This window comes from Centropristis striata, chromosome 20 (genome assembly GCF_030273125.1).
Source record: "Centropristis striata isolate RG_2023a ecotype Rhode Island chromosome 20, C.striata_1.0, whole genome shotgun sequence".
In the NCBI taxonomy this organism is placed as follows: domain Eukaryota; kingdom Metazoa; phylum Chordata; class Actinopteri; order Perciformes; family Serranidae; genus Centropristis; species Centropristis striata.
This window is the reverse complement of record NC_081536.1, coordinates 12,184,844-12,204,376: the sequence shown is the minus strand read 5'-3', so window position 1 is coordinate 12,204,376 and position 19,533 is coordinate 12,184,844. Positions and strand designations below refer to the sequence as shown.

General features: G+C 41.1%; 1 protein-coding gene across 1 annotated transcript in view; it reads left to right on the top strand.

Annotated features, from left to right (window-relative positions):
* The window catches only part of wdfy4 (WDFY family member 4), a 45,397-nt gene that overhangs the window by 5,675 nt on the left and 20,189 nt on the right, over positions 1-19,533 (top strand). The window contains exons 7-41 of the mRNA XM_059359462.1: positions 784-973; positions 1,284-1,444; positions 3,482-3,714; positions 3,787-3,926; positions 4,328-4,458; positions 4,749-4,850; positions 5,416-5,606; positions 7,061-7,791; positions 7,931-8,024; positions 8,415-8,629; positions 8,756-8,856; positions 9,022-9,250; positions 9,418-9,494; positions 9,576-9,794; positions 9,982-10,160; positions 10,257-10,488; positions 11,092-11,243; positions 11,320-11,431; positions 11,510-11,700; positions 11,809-11,961; positions 12,314-12,387; positions 12,736-12,897; positions 13,129-13,211; positions 13,312-13,408; positions 13,530-13,732; positions 14,001-14,167; positions 14,244-14,363; positions 14,444-14,623; positions 14,718-14,876; positions 15,340-15,466; positions 15,572-15,723; positions 16,416-16,654; positions 17,020-17,141; positions 17,290-17,481; positions 17,573-17,682. Of these exons, the coding sequence (XP_059215445.1) occupies positions 784-973; positions 1,284-1,444; positions 3,482-3,714; positions 3,787-3,926; positions 4,328-4,458; positions 4,749-4,850; positions 5,416-5,606; positions 7,061-7,791; positions 7,931-8,024; positions 8,415-8,629; positions 8,756-8,856; positions 9,022-9,250; positions 9,418-9,494; positions 9,576-9,794; positions 9,982-10,160; positions 10,257-10,488; positions 11,092-11,243; positions 11,320-11,431; positions 11,510-11,700; positions 11,809-11,961; positions 12,314-12,387; positions 12,736-12,897; positions 13,129-13,211; positions 13,312-13,408; positions 13,530-13,732; positions 14,001-14,167; positions 14,244-14,363; positions 14,444-14,623; positions 14,718-14,876; positions 15,340-15,466; positions 15,572-15,723; positions 16,416-16,654; positions 17,020-17,141; positions 17,290-17,481; positions 17,573-17,682 (6,020 nt within the window). The remainder of the gene's footprint in view (positions 1-783; positions 974-1,283; positions 1,445-3,481; positions 3,715-3,786; positions 3,927-4,327; positions 4,459-4,748; positions 4,851-5,415; positions 5,607-7,060; positions 7,792-7,930; positions 8,025-8,414; positions 8,630-8,755; positions 8,857-9,021; positions 9,251-9,417; positions 9,495-9,575; positions 9,795-9,981; positions 10,161-10,256; positions 10,489-11,091; positions 11,244-11,319; positions 11,432-11,509; positions 11,701-11,808; positions 11,962-12,313; positions 12,388-12,735; positions 12,898-13,128; positions 13,212-13,311; positions 13,409-13,529; positions 13,733-14,000; positions 14,168-14,243; positions 14,364-14,443; positions 14,624-14,717; positions 14,877-15,339; positions 15,467-15,571; positions 15,724-16,415; positions 16,655-17,019; positions 17,142-17,289; positions 17,482-17,572; positions 17,683-19,533) is intronic.

Here is a 19,533-nt window from a genome sequence, read left to right as displayed (position 1 = left end):
ATGACCACATATCCCAGCTGATAGACATGCTGCAAGTATGTGTTCACATGATGCCTCAATCTGCACAGATAATTCACTTAAATGTTCTTGTGCACACAAGTTTACTTTGATTTGTTTTGGACACCAAGAATTATCAGCATTTTCCAGCATGATATTTTAAGCTCTTTTCTATAAAAAAAAAAATGTACTCAACTTTTGCAAAATGAGAGAAGATCAGAGACAGGTTAGGATACAAGCAAATACAATATACCAGATAATGAATAAAGATTAAAAGGCCTGTAACTCATTTTCTTTGAGATATTTTATTCTCAGGTTAGCTGACTTATTATCTTATCAACCAAATTAACTTTGCATGAGGATTGGCACCATTTTAGGCCTACATGACAGATAAATCAGATGTTTTACTGCATTGAATGGCTGAAACTTCACTTTTGTTGTAAACAATCTGGTTCCTCATGCAACCACTCAAATGCTGGAATGACTCATGAACATAAACTGCTCCAACCACATTTGGCCTGCAGCCTGTAAGATGAGTATCAGTGCAGAATCATCAATCTATAGCAGTTCGTTAAATCTTGGAGAAGACGGAGTAAAATGTTTTTTGTGACATGAACTATAACAGCTGAAAGTGAAACTGTCTTAGGATATGTGTGCCTTAAGTATATCTTCTTTGTGGTGATACATTTCTTGAATTAGAAACTTTGAGTGTGCGGACACTATTTTTTTGGAGGAAAAAAGGAATTACTACTTCACTAACCAAGCACACTGTCTCTTCCCCATTAGGCAAGAACTGTGTGCGTATCTGCATCCAGAACCTGCTGCACATCAGCGCTGATGTCTCGGGGCCGCTGCTTGCTGAGGTGGCTGTGGCAGTGTTCAGCTTCATTAGGGACTCCTATCCTCTCAATCCCGCCCTCTTTTCGGAGTTTGACACCAACAACGGCTACAAGGCCCTTGAGAACATCCTGAAAGGGTGAGATAAAAGGACACGAACAGCAGAAGAATAAAACAAATTAAATGATACTCAATCAAAGAGTGCACGCAGAGAAGACATAACTGTTTAAGTGAATAAAAAGGCATCAAAAGAATTCAATTTTTGTCTTTTTGTTTTTTTGAGGGCAATAATAAATAGACATTCTTAGAAGTAGTGTGTCAATTAACAGCCTGTTCAAAGGGTGCAGTTCTTCATATAAATTTAATTTCTTTGCTCTTAGAGTCAGCACAAGTAAATCTTTGTTTCTCTCTGCATCATTTAACTTTACCCTTTTGTCTCTCATCATAAGCTGTGAGAAAGGTGTTTCTGTGGATCAGTTCCAGCCTGTGGAGGAGTTGCTGGCTCTCATTGCATCTTTCACCCTGCTTGGAAAAACTGAGCTGAAAGTGGTTCTTTGTGTCACAAACCCACAACCTCCAGCCTTTAAGTTTGACCCGCCGCTCACCAAAGGTAGGTCAAGTCTTCACTGTAAGTTCTGCATTGTTATTCTCCTGCTACCCTCCCTAATTATCTCTAACGGTTGATTGTACCGTGAGGATAAACTCTGATCCATCCCCTCCAAATTCTACAAACCATCTAATTATCATCCAGGGCATGACTCAGCAAACGTAGGCTTAGGGAGCGGAATAGGCCCCCCAAATGACCACACAGTTCATCCCTCCTTTGCACTTTCGCTCTCATATAACCCACCCAAACTGCTCCGCTCCCTTTCCCTGATTTCCCACACACCCTGACTCCCCGTTCCCCCACTGCTACCCCGCTGCAGAGCACAACACCCCTCAGGTTAACAGGAAGCTGAGGTGATTATGTCTGGGATGATGAAGTGGAGGCTTCCCCTCTAACTCTGTTAGGATGCTCCACATCCATTCACCACTGGCCTACAGCAACCAGCCATCTATCATAGATGCACACACACCTCCATCCAACACTCATAAATAGAGTGTCCATAATAAACACACACACACACACACACACACACACACACACACACACACACACACACACACACACACACACACACACACATCCAATTATACACACAGACACACACACTCAGCACCCATCCATCACATCAAGGAGTAGATCTCTTTCCAGCAGAGGGACCAGAGACTGTATTGTGCTGATCTTATTTGGTTTTGATGCAATTTTGATTAAGTGTGAAAATGAATCCTATTACTAACCAGGTATATATTTATTCGCAACAAACACAAAGCATGTTTTGGCTCCAAAATCGAAGACCTCCTCTTAATATTTTGACAATGCAGCGAACAAACTCCATCAAGGCAGATTATGCTGCTTTTCTTTTGCCTTCATGCATGTTGTGTTGTTTGTTTTCGATCTATCTATGTATTTATAACTCGATTGGCTTATGGTATTCAGTCTGTTCTCTGTTAAAGGTTGTTTGTAATTTATTGGTTTTCTTTTTTCTATCGAATTTACTATACTGACCTTGCAAGAGCAAAATCTGATACATTTTAACCTATAAATTCAAAACATATTTCAGCTAAATTGACCTCAGGCTTTGCATTACTGTATGTCAAGGAACAGGACAGGAATACATTGTAATCCAATTTTAAAAAGTTAGGTAAACAAAGACGCAGACCATTATTCTATTCAAATCGACTCATTTTAAAGAGCTGACACCTGCTTTGACAAGTTAAGCTTGCAGAAGTTTTGTCTCTCTCCTCTGGCAGTGAGAGTAAATACACAAACACTGTCAACATTAAGAAAAAGCTACATTGATGATGGTCCATGTTTGTCCTCGTCATTTAGGGTTTTTTTTATTTTTCTGAAGCAGAGACTATGCCGCTGCCACTGTCATAGTCTCTTCTCCCTCCCTGTCTCTTTTGCTCTGGCTTGATGTAAAACACATCACAGGAGTATGTTGTAGAAAATCTTTAAAGAGAAACAACTGACGACCAGGTCGATTCAAATAGCAGCCTTGTGCGGGATTTATTTAGCAAGTATCAAAAAACAGATTCAGATGCCAAAGGTGTCAGACAAATCCAAAAGTCAGAACAACACTGGGAGACAACACCCAGTTTCTCTCTTTTTACTTTGCAGGTTGGTGTGTCATTATTTCTGTGTAACTAAGGTTCAACTTCCTGTAATTTCCTGTTATGAAGAACACTTTGGATTTCCTAAATCAGAGCTGTTCATATCTCAATCAAGCAGAAGTTTCCTGTAAAGAGACTGTGACTGTTGGTCAGATTTCTGTGTGTTTATCAAAACATGTTTGATGCATATTTAAACCGCTATATGTCTGATATTTAATACATCCTCAAATTAATTCTACGACAAGTATAGAAAAGCTGCCACAGAAAACGCAACTCCCTTGGCAGTGATAGGCTTAATCAGCATTGTATGAGCTTGTTTGGCAAGGGTTTGAATGTATCATGTTAATTTATATGTAAAGATCCTTCATTCCAGCTTTAAGTATGCTGATGCTTTTTACCATTCTTCAACCCCTGATACCTTTGTCTCCAGGTGCAGCAGTAAAAAACCTGCCCGCCTTCCACCTGCTGCAGGCCTCCCTTCTGCGTTCTCAGGATCCTTTGCTGTGCTGCCAGCTTCTTCGAACCCTGCAGACAATATGGGAGAGGGACCCGGCCAATTTCTTTCTCTTGGAGTGGACTGTCCAGTCGATGGCCCAGCTGGGTGCATGTGTGTGGCGTAAACCAGCACCTGTCCAAAAACTATTCTTTTCACTGCTTGAGATGGTACGACTTCCCTGAACATACTTTGTTTTTGATACAGAGTGGGTTTAAGGTTTAATAGATGCTTTCTTACAGGTGATATTTAAGTTGAACTACATCCCCCATGAGACATTGCGGGCACTGCTGAGTGTGCTGAAGCAGAACTGGGCTGGGACGCTGGCAGCAGGAGTGGAAGGGATAGAGTTTGGAGTAGTGGCTCTCAAGTGTTTTCACAGGTGAGCAGAGCCAGTAGTTGGTACATATTTTACTCAGAATTGTTCAGAATACTCTTGCTTTAAACATTTAACCCTTTAGTTTATCTGATGATAGCCAGAATGTGTTATTTCCTCTCATCTGACAAGCACTCATAAACATAGTTCAAACAAGAAATAGCCCTTTTTTTAAAAAGTCTTTGTAGTAAGACAGAACTCCAGTTTGGTTTGTCTGTTCTGGGCTACTGTAGAAGTAAAAGGACCTGCTCCTTATGTAGAAAAAGGTCTTATTCTCTCCATGTTTGCCAATAGATCCTCCTAAATACTACACACTGGTCCTTAAATGACCAACACCACAGGTGGTAACTACTGGTTAAGAAGTGCTTGATGTAGGCTGAATACGATCTGTCTCCTCTGCTGTGTAGGATGACCGTGCACAGTGGAATGCTAGCTGAGGTACTGAGTGACTGGGGCCTGCTGGAGCTGCTGCTCGGCGAACTTCGTAGGAGAGCTAAAATCCTCAGGAAGGCTGGAGTTGTCTCCTCCCCTCAAATCAGTATGAGCCAACATTTTTGTTTCCTCAACATCTATGTAATCATGCTTTTACAGTTAATAATAGCAGACAGAGCGTGATTGTTTGACGTAACATGCCATGACAGCTGATTTTGGATTGAGCAACACACCCAGTCATGATTCAGTACTTTTGCTTTCAAAATGAGTGATTTTGAAATAAAATGTATGTATTTTATGTATTTTGTCTATGGGTGTGTAAGTATAGATCATCAGACAAACTTCATCTTGTACGTTTACTCTGTAATCTGGATCTAAAGTTGTCATGCTCTTTAGATCCCCAGCAGCTTCCAAGTGTGGAGGACAGTGAGAGACTTCTCACTACCTGCATGCTTCAAGTTTTGTCATCCCTCACTTTGCGGTCAATCAAAAACACAGGTATATATATTTAATTCTTTTCACATGCATTTATTTTCTTTTGGTCAAGGTCTAAAATGTTCTAAATCACTGATCCAGTGAGATAGACACCATATCATGTTTCTGCTCGAATAGAGCCCCATCCCTGTTTTAGTACTACTGTACCATTTAGTAATCAAACAGAATGTATTCCATAAACACTCAAATTTACATATAAATAAAAAATAAAATGGGACAAAAACTCTGAAAATGGAAAAAAAGAAGAAAAAAAGATAATAAATGAGTTGTAATAAAAAATGTAATTGAATTGAAAAGTTACAAATATATAAGTAAATGATGTATAACCCTTAATATGATGGGTCAGTTGTACAATGCTACAATACAATATCGGTGGTGTCCGTTTTCTTCCGTGTAGGCTGAAAAAATTATATTTTCTGCTATATCGCAGGAAATTTGTGAGCACAAGCTTGTCAAATGATGTGTCTTTAATCCATAGATTTCGTTTAAGGTGTCATGTCCATTTTTTTAAATGGACATAAAAATAAACACTGTTGTTGTATACTTAATTTCTGCACTCGTATTCCAGTTACAGTGCGAGACCTTGGTATGGTTCCTTACATAAAGATTTTCCTGGATGAGGATCAGTATCGAGGTCCCACTCTGAGCATTTTGGAGCAGTTAGCTGAAATCAACCCCGAGGAGTTCATGAGTACAGCCATAGGAGCCCTCTGCTCCTCCACGCAGCAGGAACTTGGACTGAAGCGGGACCTTTTGCAGGTACATGCACCCACAGTCTCACACACACATACAGAAACACACAGATATGCAGTGATCTCAGCTGAACTGTATACGTAGTCTCCACTCTACATCAAATCATAACAAATTGTAATGCACTTAAAACATAATAAGCTAGTGAATTTATTTTCTTAGCATGTGGGACCCCGATTACATTATAGACAAATGCAGATTGATTTGCTAAAACAGGTTTAGCTGTTAACTCCGGATCGATTCGATTAGGCCAGCAGCCTTGTACTGTGGCACTCTGAAGATTACAACCTCTATCGGATCAGTGAATGGGACAGAGATCTGATTAAGCCTAACTAAGTTAGACACCCACTGAATGTGTCCGTTTTTATAGATGGCAGTGAGAAGAGCACTTACTTGCAGATATTGTGTGTATTCAACTTGTGTGAACTTGTTCGCCTGTGCTTGTTTGTGAATGCATGCAGCTTGTTTTTGTGTGTGTGTGTGTGTGTGTGTTCTTTGTACTAACTTGGTTAAAGCAGGTGGCAATCAGATTGGGTGCGACCTGGGTTGGCAAGTGTTAAGAGCCATTGTGATTACTCCAGTTTCAGTTAATCACATTTCCCTCTGCGTTCTGCCTCACACATTACCTACCTGATGGATTAGGTCTCTAAATTGAATAAAGCTAATGTGATTTTGTTCACCTCCAAAAACTAGTTACCAGAAATGATTTATGATATATCTATATGTTTCATCTATTTTTCACGACATTGTTTTAATTGAGCAGGAGATGCTTTTAAAAGCTGAGACTTTGAGCAAAAGCTTAATGTCTATCACAAAACATTATTTTTATTATGATTATGGTTACCTTTGTTTGGTGATTCCACATGCTCACTGACTCCTCACTTCTGTACATGGACAGATTATGAAACAATGGCCCCTGGGCACAGACATGCAAAAGGCCCCACCATTTCTCCTGCATATGAGCAAGACACACAGACTTTATCCTTGTTTAGCTTCTCTTTTATGTGGTTTTTGTGCTTCTTTGTAGTTGTGACAAATATCTCTGTGGTTTGTATTCATCTTTGTCATTTAGTGTCTATATGTAGTTTGTTTGTGTAGGGCTGCCCCCCTAGTGGTCCCTGGTTAGTCCACTAATCGGTTATTTTGGTCTTAGACAACTTTCTTGAGTTGATTAGTCATACAGTGAGACTTATTTTCAAGAAAAGTATGAGAACATCTCTGGAAAAACACAATATTTAAAATGGTGTTTTCAATCAGCTAATTGGTTAAGCGACAAAATCTGAGTCTCTTTGTAGTTGTTTTTGCCTTTTTTTCATCGTCCTTGTGAGCCTCTTAGTGGTTTCTTTGCAGCTGTGTTTTTTTTTTTGGTCACTTTGGGTGACATTTGGCATTTGACATTTGGGTGACAAGTGTGGGCCGTGTGTATACCCATTCAGTAATCCATTCATGCTTGTGTATTGCAGTCTGTGCTGAAGGTCCTGGAGAGTCCCAACAGCTGGGATGCCTTCAGGAAAGCAGGAGGCTTCACTGGACTGCTGACTCTGGTGATGGACATGGAAGGAGCTCTGTCTGACCCTCCCCAGGCAGAAGTGTGGAAGTCCCTGGGGCACCAACCGCTGCTGGACCTCCTCCTCCTCACTCTCCACATTCTGTCGCTGGCTGTGCATCTTCACTCAGTAAATGCACACCATTTTGAGACTGGAGGATTTTATGAAAAGCTGGCGGAGGCTCTTCTCCAGCTGGGCTGTTTCCACACAGATAGCTCTGAGGAAATGACATTTGATGGGGAGAAGGACTCCTGTATCATCACTGCAGATGAAGGACAGTCTCCCGGGAAGAGCTTTCACCAGTTTGTAGAGTTAGCAGAGGCCCCTGAAGCTCCCTCCTCTCCCTCCAGTACACAGCAGCCCAGTCTGCCTGTCACACTTCGGACATGTATAAGGCTGCTCTCCTATCTCGACCAGTTCGCCACAGGGACCTACTCTTCTCAGGAGTTAAACTTGGGACTTGCACCTGAGGATGGGTATGACAGAGATAAAGAGAAACAAAATGGACAAACGGGGCACAAAGGAGTGTATTCAGCTTCCCCTCCTGGCCACTCAGGATCTGGCCTGCAGTCAGTGGAGGACACACAGGGAAAATCCAGAAACACAGCACCTAGTATTTCCACATCCTGCACAGAGTCCATGTACAGGTAGATATTTCTACCAATATTTCTATAAGATAAATTTCTTCGACATTCATATGTAAATGGGGTCTACATGTGATCTCATGAGTATCAACCCATATTTTATTTGTTCTGTGTTCTGTTTTTTTTTTTTTTTACATTCCAGTAGGTTCACCTGCGATCATATTATTCTTCATCCAGGAGCAATCAGAGTTATTATGACTCTCCTTCCATCAGTTTTTACAACCGAGGACCCACAGGTACCTTTCTAGACTGAACGTGTTACAATCCCCATTCTGGCATCCAATCTAACTAAAATGGAAAGATTCTCTGGCTGAATGTATGTCTGTCCTTCAATTTCTTCTACGACCGTTCAGCCGGGCGTAAAGCTGAGAACCCAAGAAAATGTAATGTCAAGTGTTAGCTCTTGAAATGTATGGGACACATGCGTTACATTTATTAGTTAAGCGTTATGTTCACACTGTACAGTGTATAGAGAGGGGACTGAATGCATGTAAATTGTGGTGTAACTTTAGGAATGAACGCTTTTGTTGCTGCAAATAGCCTGGGCCCAAATAGCTAGCACTGCTCTAGTATTATTAAATACATGATAGGGCCCCAGTATGACTTTTTCTTTCCCTTTCTCCTAGGTCTCAATGGAGGTCCAGTTCTCAGTGGCGCACCACATCCAGGCCATGGTTAAATCTGAGCGAAACCGCCAGATAGTGTGCGAGGGGGGGCTGCTCTCTACACTCCTGGCCCACTGTAAGAGCATGTTACTGTCTCCAAGCCACCCGTTACATCTGCCTGTTACTCGTATCCTAGAGAAACTCTCCTCCCAGGCCATCACACAATCAGACTTCAGGTAAAACGTATTCAGAGGTTGAAACACATGCATTTCTTTATTTGCTGAAGATGACAAAGCTTTTCAACTTTTTAAATGTTTTTTATAATATTTTTGCTACAATATTTTGTGTTATTTCCTCTACAGAAAGTTCCTGTGTTTAGGGGACCCACTCATGTGCCTGGCAGACAAAACAGCCATGCAGTTGCAACCAGACTGTAAACAAGACAAAGATCCTGTTTCAAATGGTACAAACTCGTTTTGTTATCAGACCTTAATCCTTCTGTTGTTTTATGTTTTATGCTCTTTGAAGATGCATGTTCGATTCAAATGTCTCAAAGTTGAATTTGGTCTGTCAAACACAAACAAGAAGACAGTCACACATTAGATTTTGGTTGTGTTGTTTAAACCAGGTCACACTACAGAGACAGATGCCTCAACGGGGTCTCCAGTAAGGACGCTGAAGCGGACCTTCAGCTTGTTGCGGTCTACAACTCGCGGTGAATCCTGTGTTGGTTCGGCAATCCCCGTCCACCAGATCATCAGTCTGGTGTCCATGACGTCACCACGCACCTTCAGACCACACCGAGTCTCCTCCACACCTGCCTTTGTAGAGTTTGACATGAGTGAGAGCGGATATGGGTGAGTCCTTGTTTTACCGGGTGTCTGTAGTCCTGCAGAATCTAATAGACTAGACAAAGATAGAACTTCTGGTTATGCTGCAACAATCATAACATATGTGAAACAAAACTGATCTCAGTACATCATTCATTCAAACATTTCTGGCCATGTGCTGGTATGCTTTGCAGCTGCCTGTTCCTGCCCTCTCTGGCTACAGTGAAAGGCGTGGCCGCTGATTCAATCCCAACAGGTGGAATCGGAGGAGGTAAGTGATGTTTAATATTTGCATATTTGCGAATAAATCTCGATAAAATGTCTCAAAATTTCTCTCTCTCACTTTTTTTAGACTGCCGGGGTTTTCCTCCTACAGCTGGCCTCTCATTTTCCTGCTGGTTCCAGATCAACCGGTTTAGTTCATCCTGTGATTCCCACCCAATCCGTCTACTGTCAGTGGTTCGCCACATGTCCCGGACCGAACAACAGTACATCTGCCTGTCTATCTCCTTCTCAGCCTATGATGGCTGTCTGGTCATCTCCACAGAGGAGGAAGCATTTACATACCTGGGTAGGAGAGATAGTCTGGTTAACATTTGCCCTTTCTTGATTGAAGAATGTAGGAGCATTTGTTTCTTTCTAGCTTTTGAAACTGTCAGCTTTTCCTTATCAACTGTGGAAAAGTAGGACAGCACAGTAGTTACATCATGAGTTAATACTGCAGAGATTGACCAGATGTCTCCATGTTTGTTTGACAGATATGATGGAGCCAGAAGTTTGCTCTCCTACCTCGTTGACCACAACACTGAGGTTCCGCTGCTCCAGCATGCTGATCCCAGGTCAGTGGCACCACGTGGTTGTCGTCATGGCCAAAGACGTGAAGAAGAGCTGTCTGGCTTCAGCCTACTTCAACGGCAAGGCAGTGGGGACAGGAAAGGTACGACAAGAGGAGAGAAACTGAGGAGGTTATAACTGAACACATTTTCGGTCTAATGTGGCATCTATGTATTCATGTATCATAATTTTCTGTCAGATGAGGTATATTCAGCCGTTCCCTGGTCAGTATGTCTCCATGGACCCTGCAGCTGTGATCGATGTTTACGGCCTGATAGGAACACCAGCTCTCTGGAAGGAACACGCTGCTCTCGTGTGGCGCGTTGGTCCGTCTTACCTGTTTGAAGAAGCTTTGAGCCCTGAGGCTGTGGCTGTTATGTACAAACAAGGAACCGCCTACCAGGGCAACTTCCTGGCTTTGCGCAACACAGGTGAGTTACAAGATGTGGTGCAAGAATTTCACAGGATTTCTACACTTTGTTTTTTGTTTACATACAGTAAATCATCCTGGATAAAAGCATAGGATTCATATTTAACTCAAACCAACAAAATATATTTTTCAAACTCAAGGTTGGTTAGGAATGTAGTTTTGATTAGTCAATGTTTAAGATATCTCTTTTGTAGTTTTTACGTCTTTCCACCATACTATGGCATGCAGAAAATCATGTTGTCATGGTCTTCATTGCATGCATGCATGATTTTCTCTGCATAACACATTATTTGCTTCGATATACTGTAGGGACCTTATACTTGTACCTTATACTGATGCAGAACAACTATACTTATGCTTTATGTGAGGACATTGTTCACAATGAGTAATTTGTTGATAATATACCAATTTAATTCACTTACATTCATTTTTCTTTAAGGAACACTTCACAGGCAAATGACCATTTGTGTATCAATTACTCGCCCTGAGTCGCCTTGAATTTTCAAAGAAAACATACTGTGAAGTATTCCTTTGATGGTGTTAATAATAGTGACACAATACATATGACTTACCTGTCTTGCCCCAACTCTCTGTTTGTGTCCAGGCCATGATCCAGATGTTGAGTCTCTCCCTCTCAGGCTGGTCCCTGAGGAGAGGATCTCATTTGGCATCAACCCAGCAATTTCTACACTTACAACTGTCGTGCAGGTCAGAGAGGATTACAATGAGGTGGACTGCAGACTAATCGCTAAAGAGGTAAGATTAATCCATGTTGAACCTACGTGTGTTTGTTGTTTTAATACAGCATAGCAATAACTGTGTGTAATTACAGATGGGGATAACATCTCGGGATAACTCCACCCCTGTGTTCCTATCTCACAACATCAGCCAGCACCTGAGCGGGACAGCTCGAACCATAGGAGCAGCCTTGGTCGGACACTTTGGTAAATAAAGTGCTATTGAAAAGCATTAGCTGATTCTTGCAGACGCATAAGGTGATCCCATGGTCCTCCTTCTTCTAGGTGTGCGTACGTTCACCCCTAGCAGTGCATCCAACAGCTTCCTGTATGTCGGTGGGCCTGCAGTTGTTCTCAGTCTAGTTGCAATGGCGCCAGATGATAGCTCTTTGTACGCAGCTGTCAAAGTCCTACTTTCTGTCTTGGAGACCAACTTTGCCATGCAGCAGGAAATGGATCGCATCAACGGATACAAGGTCTGCTGGACCTTGTGAAATCAGTAGCTATAGTAGACTCTGACATCAAAATCTGCCACGTCACTGTTGTGATCGGTTCTAAATATATATATATGATCTGCTCTCTAGCTGCTAGCTTTCCTGCTGAAGATGAAGCGCAGTCTGGTCAGCTACAGAACCTTTCAGCTGGTTCTGTACCTCTCAAAGTCAGTGGAGCTGACCTCTGGCTCAGGCTGCCTACACAACACACCTGCTTTCCAGGCCCTGCTGTGTGACCTGGAGGTAAGAGTTCAAATTTTAGCATTTTAGCAAAGGTTTTTCGTTCTTGTTTTAGTCATTTTGTTTTGCAAGTAGCTTTTTTTTTCTTGGGCTTTATGACTCTACTATGATTTGTCAGAATGCAGATTTTTTTAGGATGTGGGTTTTTTAGCTACTTCAATTTTGGCATCATATCTCACTGTCAAATGTTTTGTTGTGTATAAGAAAACTCAAATAAATGAATGGCAAACAAAAAAAAAGTTCAGCAGATGTTGGGGATGGATCATTTTTTGTGTTTGCCCAGTTTTAAATTGGAATGTTTTAAGTGCATTAGAAGCTAATTGCTTATATTTTGTTGCTCTGTCATTATTTTCAGGTTTGGCAGAACACGTCAGATAACCTGGACCTTTCAGTTCTGAAACACTTTGCTGAAATCCTAAAATCCTCAAGGTATATTCCACAACCATCACATGTGACCAGGCATGTTGCAGCTTTAATCTAATCATTATCAAGTCCCATGGCCATCAAGTTAGGTTACACAACAAAGAGGGTCTTTGTTCAGAATGGATGGCAGACTTTATCGTCTGTTCTGTCAACATCTGCGGCAGCCTGTCATCAATATCATAGAAATGTACAACTGAAAAAGTCAAGGGAGTGCTCAACAGAATCAGTCACACAGGCTGAAGAGAAGAGCATGACTGAACATGTGCATGGATTCCTGAATTAGATTATCTGTCCATGGGAGCAGATTGTGAGTGATATTAATGGTCTGTCTTTTTTTTCTCTCTGTTTTCTCAGCAATGACAGCAGGAATGCAGCGGTCATGCACAGAATCGGCCTGCTACCAAAGCTGCTGTTTGAACTCTCGGATCCTGCTGTGACTGTTCAGAAGGTTAAGATCATTTCTTGCGTCATCACATCCCTGCTGAAAGCTCACTTCACCCCTCTGGACATAAGCAGGTAAAGTCTAGAAATACACCAGCCACAACAAAGTGCTTTAGTTTTATAGTTTTCACATAAAGATATCACCTAAAGTATTTTTGTATGAATACTTATTACTGTATTACCTACAGCGGAACCACCATCTACTGTAGTAATGTAATGAATTAACGTGTAATTTAATACACTTACTGACCCGTTTAAGTTTATAGGAATAGCTCTGTGTTTAAAATATGTCTTTTATCTGGTCAGACTTGGACTCTTCCTGGTCTACACACTCCCTCCTCTTAGTAACATGAATGAAGGTGGCAGTGATCTTTCACAAGAGACACCAGGTACACCATTAACACAACCACATCTTACACAGGAGATCACATGTCTGATCACATGATGACCAAAAAGGTACTGACTGGAGTTTTCTTGTCCGTGCTGTAGTTCTGAGCTCTGATCCAGCCAGCCTCATCTGGATCCGCAACCAGCTGTTATTCTCCATTTGCGAAATCCTCAACTCAGACGGCCTTTTAATCAAAGAGTGAGTTGCATCTGTGACTACTTAACTAAACCAAAACATATTTCCCCAGTTTTTCATGTTCCATAATGTCCTGGCAGAAACATTAACTGAATCAGTCTCTCATGTTCTTGTTCCCCACTAGTCAGCAGACGGCCTTATTCGATGCCCTGGGCAGCGATTGGTTCCTGCTCTTCCTTCAGCCCCACCTTCACCCTTCCACCTTGAAACTGGGTCTAGTCCTGCTCACACACTTTCTATCGAGTCCCAACCAGCAGAGCAGCTTCAGAGAGGGGGTCCTCCTAGCTTCACTCATAGAGGGCATGGAGGAACCCTTTGCTGTCTTGGGTACATAAAGTTGAATACTTTCTCACAGTGAAGCAGGAAAATGATTTGATTATCATTTAACATTATTATAATACAACATAATTACATTATTTTAATACATAAATCTCATCATGACTCATGGAAAATATTAGTTTTATTCATGTGATATTACTTTTAGATGAATGAAACATCTTAAACTCACAGTCTTTTAAGTCTTTTATAACTGTTTTAATTATCTTATTTTCATCCAAAATGGACTTTTATCATTGATTTGTTGCCTTGTGACCAGACAACCTCCGAGCCCATTCTTGGTCTTATGAGTGTCTCAGCACCACATGTCCAGGCTTCGATGTCCTCCAGGGGCTGCTGACCAGACACCTTCACCTGCCTCAGGTCTTTGAAGCCATGGCTGCTCTGCTCCTGCAAAAGAAGGCCAGTCACACTGCAGAGGAAAAGGTGGGTCATTTTTCATCTCATAAGTCCTCTTCGTCGTCATCACTGTCATAATGCTCCGATTATGTGCCATTCACAGGTGCAGTTGGATGATACCCTACAGTCACTGATTGACAGCCAAGCAGACGCTCCTGCTCAGCAGCTCTGTGTCGAAGCTGCGACAATACTGTTAGAATTAATCAAAGTCATCATCGCTCAGGTAAGAATGTTACAACCTTCAGTATTTGTTGCCACAAATTAATATTGTGTAGAACTAATGTTATTTTTATGTTTTAACAGCCTGTACCTGCAACAAAGCACATGTCGGGCACTGATGCATCATGGGAGTTGCAGCTCCCAGCAAGTGTGATGCAGTTTCTTTGTCTTCTCCATAACCTCCGGCCCAGAGATCCACTGTGGGCATCACCAGAGTTCCTCCATGCACTCGCTGGAGTTGTGTTCCCTCCAGACATTTCAGAGGTTTGTGTGTGTTACTCTGGATTAATGAAACCAAAACTCAATTATCAGTTCTCACATCTGTGGTCTTATAGACTTGTTTGTTCACTTCTTTCAGGGCGTGGGCGAGCCTTGCGCAATGAGCGAAGGTGAGGATGCATTTAAGAGTCATCCAAACAGGAAGCCAGTGTACGACTTTATCCGTATTCTGCTGATGGACAGTCTTCTTAATGTGTCTGCCAACACCAACACACATCCTCTCATTCTGCTGCTGGAGGTGAATCCACTAACACGCATGAATACAAACAATCATTTTCTGTATCTTATTAGATGTCACTAAAATATCAACATACATGCAACACACATGTATTGCTAAAATGATTCTCAGAAAAAAGACTAAAATTAGTATAAAACTGCAAAACTCTTATTTATCCAGAAGGTGCCACTCTTTGCTCAGCTAATACATAAGGCAGAGCCACTGTACGGTCTATAATATGGTTCACCACTAGGAGGGAGAGAACACCAGAAGGCCTGAAGAACTACACATTTCTGTAGAAGTGTTTTCAGAGAGACAAGCTTAACCTGCATGAACACGCACCACACATTCCCAAAGACAACATTAGACAAGATGTCAATCAAGCTTAATAAAAGTAACAGCATGTCAACATGTTTGCCCAGTTTTTTATTTATCACTCTCAATCTTTTTTTTTTTTAACTAATAAAATGCAAAAATGTCACAGTTTTCCCCTGATGGTGCATCGCTGGAACAGAAACAGAGTTTCCAGACTGAGCTGCTGGAGTTTATCATGGACATCATCCGCATGCTCAGCAATGAGGAAGAAAGCAGCACTCATCTCAACTCACAAGGTACAACTACAATGCATGCTTTCCTCATAGCTGAAACTGACCCGACCACATCCATGCAACAACAACATTGTCATCTGAATGTGCTGCTTTTTTTTCATCTCTCAGACTACACGGACCTGACACCTGAAGGACAGATGAGTATGTTGGTGGAGAATGTGGTGCTCTTCAGTCAGACTCTGCAGCAGAAACTTTACAGCGGAAAGTTCTTGGGAGACTCGGAAAATTTGATCAACTTCCTTGCAGATCAGATTGTTGTGGTGAGATAAAAACATAAGCATGTGATAATACAGTAAAATACATGCACTCATCAAGATACTTAATACTGAAAAAGAAATCCGCCATCTGACTTTTGAAATGAATACATTAGTAGCTTCTGTCAATCTGTATACTGAAGTTAAAAGCAATTAATTGAATTTTATTTTCAATTACAATTTTAGTTTCTAATTATTATGAAAACTAGATAGTCAAGATGAACTGATTATTGTGCCGTTTTGCTATAATGCTCTCTTTTTGTTTTGCGTTATAAATCTAGCACACGGCAACGTTTTTACCCATTTTTGCAGTTACTGACTGTAATATGTTTGTTTCAGTAGGTTAGGGCAATGCGCTACAACCAATATGATTTAATGCATGTTGGTCTAAATATATTTATATTTGTTTTTAATACATTACATTTATATTTGGTATATTTCAGTAGGTTGCAATAATCTTACAACATACAGTTATTTATCCATATCTTATATATATTTTATTATTTGTAAAAACTATCAAAATGTATATATATATATTTATTTATATTACATTTATTTCATTTATACATATAGAATTTTTTTATTTATAACATTTTCAGTTTTTTTGAGAGTGTGAGCACAGGTTTGTGAAAGTCTCCCCCAACAGATCACTAATCTTACATTCAGCTGATAACCGATACGCTGCTGTGTGTTTCTAGGCTCTGGAGAAAGGCCAAACTCAGAAAGAGAAGACAGTGTCAGCTCTCTACTCGTGCACCAATAAAGTCCTGCTTCATCTCTTGTCTCAACCCCGACATTCCCAAGAAGAAAAAGACGGGGTCATCAGGGCGTTACAGACCTTTATGGAACGCTGGGATGTAGTCATGGCAACTTACAATGCAAATATGAACTTCATTACGTGCCTTCTTCACTGTCTGTTACTGATCCGATCGGGCAGGTAATACTACAACCAAAAATACATTCAGATGCACACAAACATGTAGTTGCCACCATGGTTTCCTGGTAATACAAATCAAGGTTATTATAGTTTTTATTTTAATTTTGACTTTGAGATTTTAGACCTTCACTTTTTCAGTAGTGATACATTATAGCTAAAACACTAAAACCTGAATGAATATACGTACATTTTAATTTTAATTTTTATAGTTGCTTACCCAGGAACTATCATTTCAGTTTTAGTTTTTATCATAAGGCGTCATTTTTATTTAGCTTCAGTTTGCAACAATATTTCACTGCTTATTTCATTTAACTTTTAGTTCTAATTTATGATAATAACCTTGATTTAAACACATTTTCTTGTAGCTACCCTGAAGGTTTTGGATGTGGGCCACAAAAAGTACTTAACAGGAAAGCTTCATCCCACCTGTTTGCTCCCCAAACCAGACATCCTGCACGGCTCAGCAACGGAGCAGACATTACCACAGGTATGGAGCCGAGTATGTGAGGGTTTATTTACATTCATCTCTTCAGCCTGACTTTTTTGTAATTTTTCTTAAGTCTGTGGAGGTTTACTGGATCACCAGAGAGTTTTGAACAAACGTGTGTGAGCGTATGAGCGTGTGTGTGTTCCAGATGACAGAGAACTAGTGTCCTTAGCGGAGGTCTGCTGGTCAAAGGTCATGGCGGAGAGGCGGCACATGCTTGAAGAAAGCTCTAAGATAGAGATCTCAGCGAGCCCCATGGCGGAGACGGGGCCTGTCAGCATGACTGACATCAGCCCTCTGTGGGAGGAGATGGCACAAAAAGCCTGGCTGCTGCACACAGGTTAGCTCTCACTATACTAATAACTGCAAAAGGAGAGGATGCCTGAATGTTAGCTCTGGGTTCATAAAAAAAACATTGTTTGCTTTCTCAGAGTCTCAGAAGAAGAAGGTGACCAGCAGCTCCCAGAAGAAGTTTGATATGATCAGCAGTGCTGTTCGCTCAGCTTTGGGCCGACCAGGCAAAGAGTCAGTAACATTAGAGGTAAATACACACTCAGTTTCCCTTAATGTTTGGTTCTTTGGCACAGGACAGGATGGAGAGGTTTGTATGCTTGTGACTGGTGTCCCCTTTGATGAGTGTGGGGTTGTTACCTTTTCCCAGGTGCCCCAGTGTCCCAGAGCACCGTGTCCAAACACTCATCCCAAAGTCACTGCTGTGTTTGTGCTGTGGGCCGTCCAGCCCTGTGGGGGTGTTTGATTATTTCTTTAAATGGATTTGGATTATCACAGCTGATTGCCCCTGAGTGGGCATAGTAATTGATATCTGTTAGGCCTATCCATGGGAACACTCACTACAACACACTGTTTGCCGCTGAAGGTTAAAGACGCGTTTATTGTTGTTTTTCCCCCCGAAACACGTGGCCCACATCATTAGTTCCCCCACAACGCTTAAGACGTCGAGCCATCTGGAGCAGGGAGCGGGGACATATTACTCAGGCACACAGGCATGAAATTACCGCGTCTGTGTGTCTGTCTTCCCCCACAAAGCGCCCGTGTGTTCTTGTTTGTGTGCTTCTCTCGCCGACAGAAATCGGGTTGGCAATTATAGTGGTACCAATCTGATGAAAACATTATTCATTTGATGTTATTCTTTATCATATCAGTCTTTGACAGGCTATCAGAGAGGGTGATGAATTGTTTTTCCGTCTGAGAGGCAGGAAAGAAGAGGGAGGGATGTTTGCCTTCTCTCACTCTGCACCACTTTGCTCTGAGTAGGTTGCAGCATGCAGCAAAAAAAATGATATTCAAATCATCAGCAGTGGTCAGCCAGTCTGTTCATTTCCCATTCATCTTCATGAAGAAACAAGTGAGTCATTAATTAATTTCTGGATCATCAACTTATGACCTTTAGTTGGCAAGTCATGAGCTTATGTGGAGTCTCTTCTCTGTCACTGGATCCATATGTGATGTCTTTCTACAAGGCACAGAGTTTCCAAGTCTCAGATATCTACTTTTATTAAACAAAAAAAAAGAGTTTTAAAGCCTACTGTAGGTAATGAATGAGAATACAGAGACCAATAGGCAGCCTGTCCTCAGTCAAGCTTCAGTGCAAATTCTTCTAGAGATTTATTTCATCAGCGAATGCAGTTTCCATAATCATATCTGTGTCCTCATATTAGAAAGATAATTAACAGCACTAATGATCACGTTAAGTTCATTACACATTCACTGCCAGCCCAGAATGAAGTTGACATTATGTTGCCTTATCATCAAAGGTGGCGTATTGTTGGGAAGTCATTAAAATGGAAATGAGTGTGATGTTCTGATGTTAATTGCAGAGGGAAGAGATGAGTTATGTATTTAATGCAGCATTTAAAAAGCCAATGAGGTTCCTATCTGCTAAATAGGGTAATTAATGCTATATATTACTTATGTTTGTCCAAATGAAGGAATGAAATTAGGAGATGATGACGCCCGACTTGCTGTTTATCTGTCGCAACACGGCTCTAGTTCGCAAACTTCATTATTTCACTCTTTTTTGTCTGTAATATTTCTATAATCTCCCCTCAAATTACTCCTTTATTTCTCTCTCTGCAAAACTTCTCATTTGGATAGGCAGTCAGTCATTTAGAGAAACAGTTTTTCATTCTCCAGAAGGCTTGTCAAAGTTTGTTGTCAACTTTTACGCATGGGTTTAGTCTGAAATGATGTTGAATTTCTGCATCTCTTGTGTTACAGAAGTAGTTGTTTTTTTATTGTACTTGAAATCAATTATTGCATTAATGGGGTTATTCCGCGAAACACAGAATTAGCATCTGTAAATAAGACTAGATATAAAGAGTTACTGCGTGTTCATTCAGTCAATTAAATGGCTTTCCTGGGTCAGCTGTGA